This window comes from Kogia breviceps, chromosome 18 (genome assembly GCF_026419965.1).
Source record: "Kogia breviceps isolate mKogBre1 chromosome 18, mKogBre1 haplotype 1, whole genome shotgun sequence".
Taxonomy (NCBI): Eukaryota; Metazoa; Chordata; class Mammalia; order Artiodactyla; family Physeteridae; genus Kogia; species Kogia breviceps.
Genome location: NC_081327.1, coordinates 23,778,606 through 23,795,940, shown reverse-complemented (window position 1 = coordinate 23,795,940; position 17,335 = coordinate 23,778,606). Strand labels below are relative to the sequence as shown.

The window sequence follows — 17,335 nt, the reverse complement described above, 5'->3', positions numbered from 1 at the left end:
TAATATCATGAATCAACTCTAGCCATTACTGGAGCAAAATGGTATACTGGTATTTAATTTAAATGTCTCAGAATTTATTTTTTAACCTATGAAATTACCTATTTAATACATTCAAATATATAAAGTTAAAAACATAAAACAGTAAAAAAAAAAAAATTTTATAAAAACAAATATTAAATACATACTTTTATTCTTACATAAGTCATTAGCAGACAAAATTAATAAAATATTTTAAAGTATGAAAAACTAAAAATAAAATATTTAAGTGAGATTTTTTTAAAGCACATCAATTATTTCATTGCTGAGACAAAAGTACTTTTTTATGCAATTTTTCCCCAGCTGCTAAGAGAGAACTTTTGAACTCTTCAGAGAATAGGCAAGGAGACAGTATTAGGCAAACTCCAAAAATTGTCCTCTGATTCCTACATTTTCAAGTAACTGTTGCTTGTTTGATAATTTTCTTGAGCAACTTTCTTTTTAAGCAATGGTAATATTAGTTGCTAGCAAGCTGTAAGTTTTCTGTCTCCAAATGCAGAGTATGCACTGGCTTGTCCTTTTGCACAAAATAAATAACTGAGTTGATCTGATCTCAAGCCAGAAATAATTCAGATTTCTGGTGTTTGCTTTCAATGGCATGGTATTCTAGAACACCAACCACCAGATAAGCTACTCCCATCTCTCTCATTCTCAGCCTACTTTCCTGCTCCTTCTTCAGTCCCACCAGGGAGGAATCCTTCACATCTGCTCTTCTGTCTCCACAATGTCTTCTCTTCAATGGAGGAACGCTTCTGTGCTGATGACCATCAAATCTGTAACATTATTCTCAACCTTTCACTTAATCTCCAACAGCCTTCTGGTTCTCCAACAACTTTCTGAGAACCATCATTTTCACTCTTGTCCACATCAAATATATTTTCCTGATCCTAACTCTGCCCACACATAACAACAGTAAAACCAACAGCTCAAAGTAGTCTTCAGATAGACTGCATCATCCATACAAATGCACAAATCAAGAGAGAAGTGAAGGATTATTTGATAATGGTGTTAAGTCAAATAAAAAGGGAAAAAATATAACTGCTATCTTTACCTTATTAACAGGGCAAAATAAAATACATATAGGTTAAAAAGTTAAATACTTTTTAAAAATCAACAAAAGGAGAATTAAAAGGGAAGTGGGTATTATCAAATCCCTGGAGGATAGAGGACTCTAAGCTTAGAAGAAAGGAAAAGACTAACAGTTTGTATATGAAAATTGAAACATTTATAAGTTAAAACAAAAAAGTCAGCCAAAAAACTTTAAAAAGTAAAAACAATTAAATTTTTTAGAAAGCCAAATTATGGCACAACACACTGACACAGTCCTTTTAGGAAACAATTTTGTGGTATGTTCTTTTTTTTTTTTAACATCTTTATTTGAGTATAACTGTTTTACAATAGTGTGTTAGTTTCTCCTTTACAACAAAGTGAATCAGTTATACATATACATATGTTCCCATATCTCTTCCCTCTTGCGTCACCCTCTCTCCCACCCTCCCTATCCCACCCCTCTAGGTGGTCACCAAGCACAGAGGTGAACTCCCTGTGCTATGCGGCAGTGTGGTATGTTCTTAATAAATACTGTATACAGTGAAAAAAAGTCATACTCAAAGACACTCATCATGGTTATCTGCTAATTTTTAAAATACTGAAAACATCACACCATGTTTGCCAGAAAGAAAAATGGCTTAGTAAACTATCCCTCTCAATGATTACCAAAACAAAAACAAAAAATGAGAAAATGTTTACATGCTTAAAAGGAAAAAAAAAAAAGATCCAGACATGGAGAAGTAGCAGAGGGAAACAAACTAAAATTCAAAATTGTATCAGTAACTTGAATGTAAGAGACAATGAACTTGTTTCTTCTTGTGCCTTTCTTTATTCCCCCATTTTTTTCCTTCAAAAAAAACCACCTGAATCTCACATCACACAAAAACAACTAGGAACCTGAAGAAATGGATTAAAAGAAGCATTTACCCGCTTATCATCATCTTGCTTGTGTTTCCTGGTTTTCTGAAGCAATTTCAGGCCTTCGATTTGTCTGACAAGCAGTGGTATGGTCATCTTGAACCGTTCCTCCAGACTCACAGCATCTAAAATCTGAGGAAATGTATAGCATCTCTCAGAAACACATGCTCCAAAAACAAGGCAGTCAAGACTCATGACTTACATTGAGTAGAAAAGACAATTCTATCAATATTCACAGCTACACTATGGCTAACACAACCAAATTATCAGCAAGGTAATCTGACACAAATACCAGAATCCTAAAAAAGACAAGAATAAAAATACCTTGAGTTTCTATTTAAAGATGAAGCCTTATGTATTGTTCCAAGAGCAAGAACAAAACGCATTTTATGTCAACTCTTTCTGGGAATTATTCTCTTAAAGCCCAGTCTACTTATTAGGTCTATACAAACTTTAGGTTCAAAATATCAAATTTTTACATACAAAAGAGACTAGGAGCACTTTTAACCAACCCCCACTAATGATCTGTCTGAGTGACTAATGCTCTCCGGTCCTTCAGTAAAACACCCTTGCTAAGCCTACAGCCAAGTCAGTCTCTAGAGCTCCTGCCTTCTCTGCTCCTACCAGATGAACCGAGTTCTTGTGTTTAAACCCAGCCTGCTAGTATAACTGTTAGACTGAACTGAAACTGGAGATTTATTTAATAAATAAGGAGGGCTGTTTCAAGGAAAACTAACTTTAATGTTCTAGGAAGATTCAATAAAGCAGACTGCTTAAAAATACTACAAAAATAAGTGTGCAAGAAAACTTTTATAGTTTGCAGGAAAAGACATTCAAATCTTGGAGTCCTCACTTGGATTATTTTTCAAGTGTCTTTGAAACTCATTTCACTTTAAGTAAACAGAAACTGAAAATCATAAAAAATCAGAAATATCGCATCATAGGGGTAGTTAACGTAAGAAACCTGAAGAATTCTAACAAAGCAGGCCTATACACAAGGGAAAGGTCACGGCTCCACACTTTGAAAAAGCAGTGCGACAAAGCATATTTATATATTTAAGTTAAATTAAATATTTACCTTTTTTATTATTCTAGCTTTAACTTCTTCCACAAATTCACAGACTACCAGTACTGATAATGCAAATAAAAGAACTGCCTAAGTATACAAAAATGTAAAGCAATCACTTTAAAAGTCAACTTAAGCCTTGTAAAAGCATCTTAACTACTTCTGAGTCTCCAGTATCTTACCTGAAAGTCAAAACTTACTCACTATCTAGATCTCAATAGGAAGTGACAAAGCAACTTGGCATTCCAGAGTAGGACAGTGTTACCTGGAGCTTCTCTTTGTTGCTTGTTCTGATAATTGATGTCAGAATGTCTGGTAAAGCTTCCCTCGGTAGACTGTCTAAAAGACGTCTCAATTTAGCAACTGCGGGAACAGACATATCCAACATTTCAACCAACTACAAGGGAAAAAAAAGTCTTTTTAATGAAATATGGCATTATTTGTGAATTTTAAAAATCAAATTGTCATAGAGGTTTAATGTTTTGGCCTCAGAGAAAGTCTTTGTTTCTGAAAAATCACCGATTATTAGAGTCCAGGCATTTTTACAGGACTCAGAGGAAAAGAGAAGTACTTTTAAAATGTCAATCAGAATGAAAAGCAAAAATGGCTCCAAAAGTGGGTAATACTAATGTTTATAAAAGGCTTTGTAAATTTGTGATTTTATTTTGGAAAAAAATTAAAATTTATAGAAAAATTGCAGTAGTACAAGAAACTCCTTCCCCTAATATCCTTCCCCTAAATTCACCAATTGTTAACATTCTGCTACATCTGCTTTCTCTCTCCCCAACTCTACACACACACACACACACCACATACATACACACACACACACACACACACTATTACTGCTGAATGTTTTACAATAAATCACAGACATCATGACCCTTGTTCTTAAGAACCAAGGCATTCTCTTACACAATCAGTGTAATTATCAAATTCTGGAAATTTAACATGGTTGATGTTATTATATTAACCAATCGGTAGCTGAAATACTGTTTTTTAGTAGAACACTGGATTAACTAGAATCTGAGCACTGACTGAATGATTTTTTAAAAAACAACTTCCAGCGTATAGCCTGGAGTTAAGACAGATTAAGCTCAAGGCAACCTTTCAGTAACTGTGATAGTCACTGGGGCTGCTGACAAAGTTTCCCTTTCCTTTTCAACTCATGGTAGGGCTGCTCTTTCTCACCTTTGAATACAGATGTACATGGCTATGGGTCCTGCCTTGAACCATGAAACATGAGGGGAAGTGACGGTTCCTTCTGGGCAGAAGCATCAAAAGCTATTGAGGGCTCTGCCACATTTCCTTTTCCTTCCTCAGCAATAATGGAAGCACATTTTGAAATGAATCTCCAACCCACCGGGGTCCCAAGGTGACTCTAATTGCTAGATTCACCACACTAGCTGGTTTGGGGCATGAAGTGTGAGTGAGAAATACACCTTTGTCATGTTACATGACTGAGATTTTGGAGTACTTAACACAGCAAAACTAACTTACTAATAACACAGATGATGTACCAAATCCTCATACAGTCACTCAAATGAGATTTCATATGCCAGAAATAATCAAACGTCTCTAAAAGCACTGTGTTTGGAACCTATCTGTTACCTGCCTAGAGTCAAAAGAATTAAAGCATAATTATGATGACGCTGTCCAGGTGGGAGAAGTGGATAATAAAATTTGAAAACTCTTTCTCCTAGGAAGTCATTCTAATAAAACAGTTAAAACTCATTCTTAAACAGTTAAAACAGTTAAAACTCATAGTTTATTGAGTACAAACTATCTGTCAGACACAATAAACTGCTCAGTATAATATGGTTAAAGCAGGGATGAATTCAAGTTTGGTAGGGAAAAGAGACCTACAAGACAAATTTCAATACAGCGTGACAAGCATTACGTTAAAAGGGATGTTTCAGCGATTGTGGATTCGCGTACAAAGGAGCACTAACAGCCTACAGGAGTTGGGAAAGCATAAGTCAAATCTGAAAATTCAGAGCAGGAGAAGCACTCCTAGCAGACAGAACAGAAGGTAAAATCACAGAGACGTGAAATAACAAGATGTGAAGCTCTTTGACACACAGTGTGGCTAGAACTCTGGGTATAAATGGAAGTAACTAGAGTTGCAAAGGGCCTTAATGTTATACCAAGAAATGTGAACTTTATCCTAGAGCCATTAAAGTCTTCTGCTCAGGGGAGAGGTACACCCAAAGCTTATTTAGAAAGGATTAGTGAACAGGTGGGTGAGAAAGAGAAGCAGCTAGAAGGAATCAGAAAGATCCTGAAGAAGTCTACAAGCTGAGGGCTGTAGAAGATGATGTAGAGGGGATGGAAGAAAAGCATTAACTGGAAACAATCCTAATGTCTAAGAAGAGAAATGGTAAAATTATGATATCCCAACTCAATGGAATTCATAAAAGTACTTAAAAGTTAGATATGGATGAGAAAACAAAACGTAAGACTGAATAGGAACCAAGACCAGAAGACAAGCAAAAATAAAACTGGATGCATGATGGCAGTAAAGAATGGTGATGCTTCTCTCTAAAAATCCCTTTAACGTCATTTAAATTTTTTTTTGTTGATTGATAGTGGGGAGAAGTAAAGAACAAGAGAAAGAAGCTATAAAGCTATGTTCAACAGAAGAATGGAGACTCAGGGAGGATTACCCAGGAAAAGGAAGAGAAATTCTATTTTCCCCTCTATTTTCTTCACTCCTAAATAGCACATTCACTTACTCTGGTTCTCAAACTGAAGTCTCTTTCAGCCCCCACAGCAGCTGCAGTGCCAAATTTTCTATTTTCTATTGTTGTCCACCACACTAGCAATGTATAGCTTCAAATGCCACATCAGGTACAAATACTATAGGCTATGAACACCTGCCTATGCATGCCTAACGTATGCTTCCCTCCCAGAATTCTAGAGGATCAAGGTTTCAGCCATACTTGAAACCATGGGCTTAATCTTCCATACCACTCACAGTGTGATCCTGACTTCTGAACCAACATAACATATAATCCGATGCCTAGACAGTTTAGTGACAAATAGCTTCTGTACAGTATTTTAATTTTTAAGATTATTTAGGTTTAATAACTACCTGGTTTGGAGACACTGGAAATTATAAGGAAAACTCTAGAAATACTCTTTGGAAAAAGTTTAGGAAGGGTTGGCTTGTATGTCCTAGAATGATTTAGGTACAATCCCAGACAAAAGCAGTTTGAAATCAATGTACTATAATATATTGCAAAATCATTTTAACACATACTGCCCAAAAACTTCACCACTCAACAAATTCATCACATCTTAGGGCAACAAAGAAACCAAAGAGGGTTTTAAGGGAAAAACTAAAAGCAACTCACTTGGACTGCATATTTGTAAAACTGTTCCGACAGTTCTCCTAGCTCCTCCCTAGTCTTACTGGTGTTGGGAAACTCCTCCAGCCAGTCCAACTGTTCCACTTTGGCAACAGGATATGGCTTCTCTTTTATGACCTGTACGATCTGGAAGCGGCACAGGCCCGTAATCAGCAAAGTATAGTGGGGCTTGGGCCAGTTACTGCCCACAACCTGGACCGCCAGCGCAGCTGTCCCAATCCTGAAAAACACACAGAACATCAGTATTACAAACGCTCAATATGGTAGAAGAGAAACTCACCTCAAGAATAAAAACGCAGACGTAGAGAATGGACTGAGGACACGGGGAGGGGGAAGGGTAAGCTGGGATGAAGTGACTAGAGTGAAACCAACATATATACACTACCAATTATAAAATAGATAGCTAGCGGGAAGCAGCGGCATAGCGCAGGGAGCTCAGCTCAGTGCTTTGTTTCCACCTAGAGGGGTGGGATAGTGAGGGTGAGAGGGAGACACAAGAGGGAGGGGACATGGGGATATGTGTATACATACAGCTGATTCACTTTGTTGTACAGCAGAAACTAACACACCACTGTAAAGCAATTATACTCCAATAAAGATGTTTTAAAAAAAAGAAACCTCAAAAGGGTTGCCTTTTCTGAGAAATTCATTAAAAAACAAAGAACATCTAAAGTGCAAATGAATTATTTCTCTATTTAATTTAGCATCCAGTACATGGTCTTTTAAGTCCCTACCATCTGATATGGGGCCATCTCATTCTAATTAGCCATTTAAAAATTAGGTAGAAATTCCTAAACATTTGGATTATTTAAGCATAAAAACATGAGTAAAAGCAGTTGAGATTTATATAGCTTAAATTAATTTTGCCAGCTAGGAATGAGACAATCTTACACCAGAATATATATGAGCATTTTAAACAGATTTAAACAGCGTGATGTAAACCAATCTAAGAAATCCCGTTCTGATACCAGTTTTGCTACTAACCCCAAGCCAGGTTTTTTACATAATCAATCTATAAAACTGCCATCAAATCTGGGAATTAACATGTATGTCCTTGAATTTTGAATTTCTAAATCTGGGGCTGAATATCAGAGGCCACACTTTCATGGACTGAGGAGAGTTAGTCACAGACCTACATCTCAGGAAGACGTAAACCTAGCTCTGTTTAAGTGGTAATCACCTCACCTAACACTAGCTGAAAAAGTTATACTTCAAGTCTTAGCTCCATATCATGCAATTCTGACCAAGTCACATATAAACTAATTCACAGAAAGAAAGTTTCATCCAAACTAAGCTGAAGTGATACAAAATAGAAAGGTCAATGCTCAGAGGACACTTCCAGATCCTAAACTACCATTATATTTTCTCCCCTCAGGCACAGGAAAAGTTGTAATTTCAGAAAAGAAACTAAAATCAAAGTGACCAGAGCTCTCAACACCCTGGGACAATGGTGACACTGGAATACTACACTTGCCCGTCTCAAACATACTGATGGCACAGACAGTATGTGCATATTTTAGTGAGCTTGCTCACTTCTATATGCAGTTAATTCTTGATTCGTTCCTTGTAAATGATTCCTTCTGTAGATTATCTGTACCTTCAGCTTCCCACCACCACTCAGTTTATTCTGAGCTATGCATATAATTTCCTTAACACCCTTCCAGGCACATCACATGGACAGGGGATAAAACTTGATTTAAACAATAACTTAAACCAAAACATTAGAAAGATAATTTGGTGGGGAGAAAAAACATCATGTACTTTAAAAACCTGAAATGATCTGGCAATCGTCTATTGAGTTGTTTGTGTTGTGGCTGCTTTTCTTCAGTCACTAATCAAGCAGTAGGTTCTATCTCCCATTCCCTTAAAACCAACTCCGATCGCCTGAAAGAGTTAGCCATACCTAAACTGATTAGAGACCAATGAAAACTGTAATTCACTGCAGATGACAACCACCAGTGCTTACACAATGCAGGAGTTTGCAGTTCTATACACAAGAAACATTAACAGACAAGAGACCAGATTCCTGGCCCAAGGGGTTTACAAACTAGAAGCCAAGGAGAAACCAGAGAGACATGAGACAAATCCAAACTTCCAGATTAGGAAACAAATTTAATTATTTGGGGTATGTCATTGATTAAAGGTGAGGCTAAAAGTGAGTTTTCTAACAAAGCAAATAAAATGGTTTTTCTAACTGTGAAAGGAAGATGTTCCAAACTGAAAAGAGATTAAGTAGGATTTATACTATGCTTTTTCTCCTAATAAAAAAAAATATATGTATGTATAAAGGTTTTAAATACCTTAATTATTTCTTGCTTTGAATCACTTACAGTTGACAACACACCTAAAAAAATAAAAGGGTACATAAAAAGAATGTACCCTTTTTAAAGAAAAAAACATGATGTGTGAAATAATCAGATGGCTAGAAACAAACTACCTAGTGAAAGACATTTGGGGTAAAAGCTCTGGAAAGAAAGACGACGTTTAATGTTATTTTAGACAAGTTGTATCGCATGTTGGGCTCTAGGTTTTACATATAAAAATAGGTAAACAAAATATTCAATTAATCGAATACTTTCCTTCTAACTATGATCCATATGATACATAGGCTTTATATCAACTTAGGCATCTTTCAAAATATTCTAGTTCTCCTATTACTATGCACTTTATTAGGCATGACCAAAAGCAACAATTTGATTTTGCAACAGATCCGCATTTATTAGTATCCAAATGTGTAGTGTGTTTTCCATTTAGGTAGTAGCACTGTAAATCTACACCTTAATTACGTATTTTATAGTTCAAAGAATTTCTGAAATTCCTGAGAACTACTCTCAGAGTTGTAAAATATTATTTTAACCCAAAGTCTGACAACAACGGGTAAGATCTGTATAATTTGGAAACTGACTTAGATAATATAAGTTTTTGAGAACCATCAAACTACAGTGGTGGGAAAATCTAAAAGCAGCACTACTGCAAAAAGCAGTTTTCCAAGATGAGGATAGCTGTGGTCTATTTGCCAACCACTTGCTTTTTTCTTTTCTTTCGTTTTTTCTTTACTTTAAAGCCCTCCATTTTTCTTGGAATCCTTAATCTTCCAAATCTTTTTTCCAAATAATGCTACTCCAGTTCTGCCCATATTAAAAGAAAGAATATGGGGTCTTCCCACTCCTTCCCCCAACCTCCATTTGTGAAATCTACACTTAAAACTACCCATGTGGGCAATGGTAATACCATTAACACACAGGGTTATTGCTTTGCAGTTTACAAAAGGCTTTCATAGGTATTATTTCATTACATACCACCTTTCATCTCTGTGAGGAAGGCAGCACTTTATTAAAAATGAGTAATTCAGATTCAAAAAGGGCAAACAGGTTAGTTATCCATGATTACAAGGATATTAAATAGCAATAGGGTAGGTGAATTAGGTTTTATGACAAATTTTACTCTTTTCCCACCACAATGGACAACATGAATTTGTATAAAAATAAACACTATTAACATAGCTTCTAAATAGCTGAGATACTGCAAAGCACAGCTATTATTTAATATCTAATGTTTACATCTTAACAACACCGAAGGAAGAGAAATATTTCCACCAAAGCTCTGGAAGCAAAAGTTACACACTTCTGGGAAAGGACCACTGAAACATCTTTTTGGTTTTGACTTGGTGTCACCCAACTTATCTTCCTGAATATCTGATGATTTTGAGCAAAATTTATCATCATTGTTAATAAAGATTTAGAAACAAGGAAAGAGTCTATTAGGATAGTCCCAAATTCTACCACAGGTGAGGCTTCTGTGGCTACAGGATTTTTGATTTTCACTCCTTTCTTGAAAGTTCATTTCTGAATTTAAGAAACGCAACTTGCAGACAGACCTTCCTTAAAAAGAGTAAATGCAGACTTAGGAACATCTAAGTAGAGCTATTCATTACATACTTACTGATATAAAAGATTAAATTTTAAAATCTTAGTGTTATCAGGTTTCTTGAATGCTGAAGAGTGCTAATAGATACAAATAACAGTAACACACGGATAGAGACTTGGCAAATTATGAAACTGTGTATCTGCTCTATATAAAGCATTCATTTTTTTTGTCAGACAAATGCCAATGAAACTAATTTGGGGTCCTAGAGATGAAGTACACAGAATATGAAGAGGGACTGAGCATTCAGCACTACGAGGAAATGAAGACAGGTGCCCTGAAGAATGGAAGGCTGGGAGAAGACTGCAGGGCAGTCTTTAAATGCATGAAAGGACAGTGCACAAGGAATGCTAATTATCCATTTGCACTAAGAAAACAATGGGTCTCTGAGGAGCCACTAAAAAGACAGTCCAGTGAAGCAGGGTGGCCTGAGGTGGCATGGGAACCAAATTCTACACTGTGGGGATAATCCAAAGCTCTTCCTGTGTTAGGCGACATGCCTGCACACTGACGTGCAGATAGGGACTGTGCTGTTCAAAACGGTAAAGGAAGCGGTTCAGGTAAGTCAACATCTGGCCCTGCCACTGTGGATGACAAGGAACCCAGGGGAACAAATTACTTCTGCTGCTCCCTGAAGACTGAGGCATTGTCATCTGGATGGTCTAAAGGCAACAAGGGACAGGAAGAGAGCCCTCACCGTCCCTCTGAGGTCCTACTACCAGCTGGAAAAGCAGGTAACTGGGGAAGGACAGATTTGTGTATCGAAACAGAATAACATTATAGAGAACGCAGTACTTGTACTATTAAAGCTCTTTTAGGGACTTCCCTGGCGGTCCAGTGGTTAAGACTCCACACTTCCACTGCAAGGGGGTGCGGGCCAACATAAAATAAAATGGTTACTTTAAATTAAAAAAAGGGGGCTTCCCTGGTGGCGCAGTGGTTGAGAGTCCGCCTGCCGATGCAGGGGTCACGGGTTTGTGCCCCGGTCCGGGAGGATCCCACGTGCCGTGGAGCGGCTGGGCCCGTGAGCCATGGCTGCTGGGCCTGCGCGTCCGGAGCCTGTGCTCCGCAACGGGAGAGGCCACAGCAGTGAGAGGCCCGCGTACCACTAAAAAAAAAAAAAGCTCTTTTAACTTTTTAAAGTAAGAGCATTTATAGGTGGTATTAGAGAAAAAAGACATTGGAACCTAATACTAAGGAATGCAATGCAAACTTTCTACAGACTTTTCAAGTAGCAAATATTTCTAGGATAACGAGATGGTCTGGTGGGTCCTTATAATGCTGAAATTCTATGAAGAATTTTCTATGTATGTTTTCTAACTTAAATGAGTAAATTTTAACACTGCTATTCATTTAAAACAAAGGCAGCAATATGAACAGCAAGGACCAGATTACCAATCATCTGATATTAGTGATTACTTCCAAGCAGAAGAATTTAGTTGTTTTGGAGGAATTTACATAAAAGAAATTAAAAGTCCTCCAAAATCTTGCCAGAATCATACCAACAAATAGTCACTCAAACCTGAAACGTGACTAATCTACTTTGGAAATTCACAGTGTACCCACGAGTAATCAGCAGAACTAAAACAAAACAGCTTATCATGGGCACTCTAGCCTCAACAGGCAACTCAGTGCCTGGGCACAGAAAGCAAAGAATTAGGGGAGAGATAAACAAAGTCTAAAGGAGTAGGGTCATATGTAGGGAAACCAAAATCCAACACAATTTATCACAGTTTATTGAAACTTGAAAAGTATCCAATTTCACTCAAGCAAGAAGCAAAGTACATCAGATGGGAACCAAAATGTTTTCCATGCTTGAGAAAAGCAACGCTTTTGCAATGTGTACCAACAATGGACTGCTATGGTTTTTTTTGGTTTTGTTTTATGAGGGGAGGGGAGGAGAACCAAATCTCCTTTGAGAATTTTAACAAAGCTATGGACTCTCCTTTACAAGGAAAGTATATAATCACAAGATTTTGGACAAAAACAAGACATTCCTAACTCTCCCCAAAACCATACAGACCTACACCTAATTTTAAAAAAGGATAACTAGGTGAACGAGGGAGGGGCTCTAAGTTGAAAATACCTCAAGAAGAGTTAAGGAAAGGAGGCAGGGGCTTGGGAGGCTTGAAGGTAATGGCATTTGTTGAGAGCATACTACATACCAGCGCTGTCTGGTAGAAACATAACGTGAACCACATATGTAACTTCAGTAGCCACATTAGAAAATAAGACAAGTGAAATGCTAATATTTTACTTAATTCCAAGATTATAGATTAATTATAATCTATATAAAACTTATTTATCAACAACACATTTTTCATACTAAATTTTCAAAATCTAGTGTGTAGTGTACACTTATAGCACATTTAGGGTGAGCAACCACCCTGGTTTGTCTGGAACTAAGGGTTTTCCTGGGATATAGGACTTTCAGGGCTGAAACCAGGACAGTCCCTGGCAAACCGGGACAACTGGCCACTCTAATAATACTATCTCAATTTGGACAAGCCACATTTCAAGTGCTCTGTAGTTAGTGGCTACAGTACTGGACAGTGCAACCATTTATCCAGCCTGGCGCAAAACAGACCCCACACATGTGATTTCACTTCATCTTCATAACACACGTAAAAGACGAACGCTGCTAGTTTCCAAGTTACAGGTGAAGAAAAAAATAAGCACAGGTTCAATCTGTCACCCGAAGTCACACAACTAGGGCCATGGTGTAGGGGAATCCAGTGGTAAGCTTGGGGCCTAAGAAACGTTACGATATGCGATATGAGAAGAGATGAGAAGATAGGAAAGTTCTAGAAAGGGAGACAAGAGACAATGTGAACAGGGAAGGCCCTTTAGGAAGGAAAACAGAAGCAGTGAGGGGAAGAGAGAAGGCAGGGGGCGGGGGAGGCAGGGAGTGTGTTAGAAAGGCACCCCCAAATTAATAAGGAAATGGTGCAATTTAGGATGGGTCGGGAAAAGAGAAAACGTGAAGCAGCCACGTATCTCCGTTAAGAGGACAAAAGAGGTGGGAAGGAAGTTAAAGAAAGAAGAAGGGGGTGGGGGAAGGGAAGAGAGGAAGGAAAAAAAAAGAGGAGGGCCTGTAAGGTTAAGAGCACCGGCCTAGGAGTCTGAAGACCCGGGGGGCGGGAAAGGAAATTCACATCAGATGGTGAGCGGCTAATTGTGCAGCTTTCACGACTCCGTGAGTCATCTCATTTAACGACCACGAGGCATTTCTCTGTCACCCGCGTCTGGCGCGTGAGTCGTCTGAAGAGGCGGAACACCGCCGCGGGGCCCCCCAGCCCCACGCCCCGAGGCCGGGCCGTGTCTCGGGAGGAGGCCGCGCCGCCGCCGCTGCCGCTGCCGCTGAGCCGCCCGGCCTACCTGTGCAGCGGCGGCAGGTCCTGCGCGTCGCTGGCCGGGTCGGGAGTGTTGGGGATGACGCCCAGGATGGTGCTCTGCAGCGACGTGCCCTTGAGCAGGCGGCTCCGCACCAGCTGCAGGTTGCGGGCCGAGTCCACGCTGGTGCGCATGGTGGACCCCGGCAGCAGCACGCCCTCGTGCGTGAGCAGCAGCGGGAGGCGACTGGGGATCTGGACGGGGCTCAGGGACGACATGGCGACGGCCCTCCGCGCCGGGAGACTCCCCGGGAGCCCGACGGCCGGCTCCGCGCGGCCTACGAGGCAACCACCAACCCTCACACCGGTGCGCGCCGCCGCTTCCGGCCCCGCGCTCCCGCCCGCCCCCGGGCTCTGCCGCCGCCCCGCGCCGTACACATGCGAAGAGATGCGCACTCCACCCGCCGGCGCGACCCCTGCCTCCCAGCCCCGCTACTCCGCTTTCTGCGGAGGCTCCCACAGAGCAGAGCTGTATGCCCAAGGATGATCCCATGTAAACTGTGTCCACCTGAAATGTTTGTACCTTTCTATTCGAATTGATTTTAGATGTACAAAAATATAGTAGGGAGTTTCCATGTACCTGTCACCCAGCTTCCCCTGGAATCATCTTACACAATCATCCTTCAACTATTAAAAACCAGGAAACTAACACTCCTGTTATCTAATCTATAGACTTCCACAAATTCTGCCAGTTTTCTCACAAATGTCCTTTTTTCTGGTCCACGATCCCATTTTCCATTTAGTTGTGCTGTCTCCTCAATCTTTCTTTTCATTTTTTCTTCAAAGTTTGCAACTTTTAAAACGTATTGATCCCTTAGTTTGTAGAATGTCCCTCAATTTGGGATTATCTGATGTTCTCTCAAGATCAACATTATACATTTTTGTCAGGAAGCCCACAGAAGTGATGTGCCTTAGTGATACATGATGGTGACATGTCTTACCAATGACGTTTTGTTTTTTTTTTTCTGCGGTACCTGGGCCTCTCACCGCTGTGGCCTCTCCGGCTGTGGAGCACAGGCTCCGGACGCACAGGCTCAGCGGCCATGGCTCACGGGCCCAGCCGCTCTGCGGCATGTGGGATCCTCCCAGACCGGGGCGCGAACCCATGACCCCTGCATCGGCAGGCGGACTCTCAACCACTGCGCCACCAGGGAAGCCCACAAATGATGATTTTGACAGTGATTACTTGGTGAAGGTATAATAGTATCTGCTAGGTTTCTCCACTTTAAGGTACTATTTTTCTCATAAGTAGTAAGTATGTGTAGGGAGTTAAGTCTAAATTTATTAATTGAAATCTGTAAGAAAAAGCTGCCCCATCTCCCTCCCCAATAATTGAATAATATACTTATTCAATTACTTTTTATGTTAGTATGGACTCGTGGGTATTCAGTTTTTTATGGGCTATCATGCAATATATATCATTGCTTGAATTTTTTCAGATTTGGCCATTGGGAGCTCCTTCACATTGGAATTTGACTTGGGTTTGGCTGTAGTTTGCAGACGGAAATTTTTCCCCAAGTATGAAGTCCAGCAATGCTGTCAGAATCCAGGAGGGAATTGAAAGTCTAGTCAAGACAACATGCATTTGTTGAGGGCCTGCTGAGTGCAAGGCCCGGGTCTGATTGTGGAGGGTAGAGAGCAGAACAGAAGGCAAGGTCCTACCCTCAAGCACCTCTTGGCCAGAGGGACAGACCCATAGACAGCTGAGCCTGATAGAGTGCAGCAGGTAAGGGAAAGGAGAAGGCAGGTGTCCTAGCTGCTGTGCTGGAGACAGAAATTCAGGAACTTGGAGTCTCCGGCCTAAAGCTCTTTCTCTGACATGATCCCACCTTTTATTCATTCTCTAAACAACCATTTTTTGAATGCCTACTATGTACTGGATATTACTTTAGGTGCTGGGGATACATCAGTGAACACAACAGACAAGGTTCCTGCTTTCATGGAGCTAACATTCTAGGGGGAGAAACAGAAAATAAGCAAGGAAAATCCTTTTGGATGGAGATACGCCCTTGACATGGTCAGAGCAGGCCTCACTGAAGAGCTGAGCCCAGTACTGCAGCCATGCAGAGGCCGTGGGGTGGGTGCCGAGGGGGGTGCTATTTCGGGCAGAAGCAGCAATGATTGCAAAGTCTTTGTGGCTGGAATGAATTTAGGATGTCTGAGGAGACTGCTCGTGGAATTTGCTGAGGTGGGGCCTGCTGAGAGAAGCAGGAGAGAAGTGGGAGGGGAGGCTATAGAGGACCCTATAAGGAGTGAAGAGTTGGGCTAAGGAGTCTGCTAAGGAGTTTGGGTCTTACTCTAAACCCAATGCAAGCCATAGGCAGTTTCAAGCTGTGGAATAATTTTTCAGGCTTATGTTTTCAAAAGGTCATATTGGCTGCTGTGTGGAGAATGGAATGCAAGGTTTTAAGGTCAGACATGGGGAGGCCAGTTAGGAGGTGGCTGAGATTGTCCAGGCAAGAGGTGATGAGGCTCAGACTAGAAACAGTGGATTCAAGCCATGTTTGAATGTAGCTTCAACAGAGCACGCTGATGGATTGGACATGACGAGTGAAGGAGAAACAGTCATCAAGGATGTTCCCTAGACCAGGGCCCTAGCCGCTAGGGCCTAGAGAGCAGTTGGGCTGGTAGCAGGAGATCCTAGATCCAATCAGCAAGCTCTGGATCACCTTTCTGGATGGGGCTGAGTACCTCACCGCCTGATAGACTCTAGGGATAAAAAATAATAAGATTAAAAAATGCATGGCCCAGCTCCCCAAGTCCTCTCCAAGGACAAGGGGGAAAGGCCCCATTTTTTGAAGAACTTCAGAAATCATCTTATAAACCTTGTGGTATATTTTTTGATCATGTTTAATGCTTTTAACATACACTCTCCCCAACAACAACAAGCAATATGAGTGTCTAGTCACATAAAAATAGCTGGATTTATTTTTATTTATTATTATTATTATTTTTTTTTGTGGTACGTGGGCCTCTCACTGTTGTGGCCTCTCCCACTGCGGAGCACAGGCTCCGGACGCACAGGCTCAGCGGCCACGGCTCACGGGCCCAGCCGCTCCGCGGCATGTGGGATCCTCCCAGACCGGGGCACGAACCCGTGTCCCCTACATCGGCAGGCGGACTCTCAACCACTGCGCCACCAGGGAAGCCCCTGGATTTATTTTTAAATACAAATTCCTTCTGCACCGTAGAAGGTGTGGTATGAGACCGGGTCCACGTTTAAGTTGCTTGCTTGATGAACACCTCCTTTCTATCCCATCAGTCTATCTCTGTGATGGGGTGCCAGCCCACTTGGGAAAGCATCAAGAATCTAAGTGTGAGTTCTTAAGCGACCGCGTGGCTCTCCTGGTTCCTACTTGAACCAGCTCTACATTTGCTTCCTTCATTGATCCACCAAATACTTATTCTGCATCTGCTATGTGCTAGGTAGTAATCTAGCTTCACGGATGCATCAGCGAAGAAGACAGACAAGGCCCCTGGTGTCAAAGGGCTTACATTCTAGTGAGGTAGGCAGAAAATAAGTAAGCCCCCAAAGAAATGACAATCTCAGAAAGTGATAAGTAAAGGAAATCTAATAG

At 40.5% G+C, this 17,335-nt stretch overlaps 2 protein-coding genes across 2 annotated transcripts in view; one reads left to right on the top strand and one right to left on the bottom strand.

The window, feature by feature from the left end:
- The window catches only part of LONP2 (lon peptidase 2, peroxisomal), a 97,486-nt gene extending 83,381 nt beyond the window's left edge, over nt 1-14,105 (bottom strand). Inside the window, exons 1-4 of the mRNA XM_059043895.2 lie at nt 13,744-14,105; nt 6,427-6,661; nt 3,336-3,467; nt 2,014-2,136 (exon numbers count right to left, since the gene is read on the bottom strand). Coding sequence (XP_058899878.1) covers nt 2,014-2,136; nt 3,336-3,467; nt 6,427-6,661; nt 13,744-13,976 — 723 coding nt within the window. The 5' untranslated portion in view covers nt 13,977-14,105. The remainder of the gene's footprint in view (nt 1-2,013; nt 2,137-3,335; nt 3,468-6,426; nt 6,662-13,743) is intronic.
- Nucleotides 10,836-17,335, top strand: part of LOC131744369 (ATP-binding cassette sub-family C member 11-like) — a 43,960-nt gene continuing 37,460 nt past the window's right edge. The window contains 1 exon segment of the mRNA XM_067018367.1: nt 10,836-11,099. The gene's annotated coding sequence lies outside the window, so the exon portion shown is untranslated.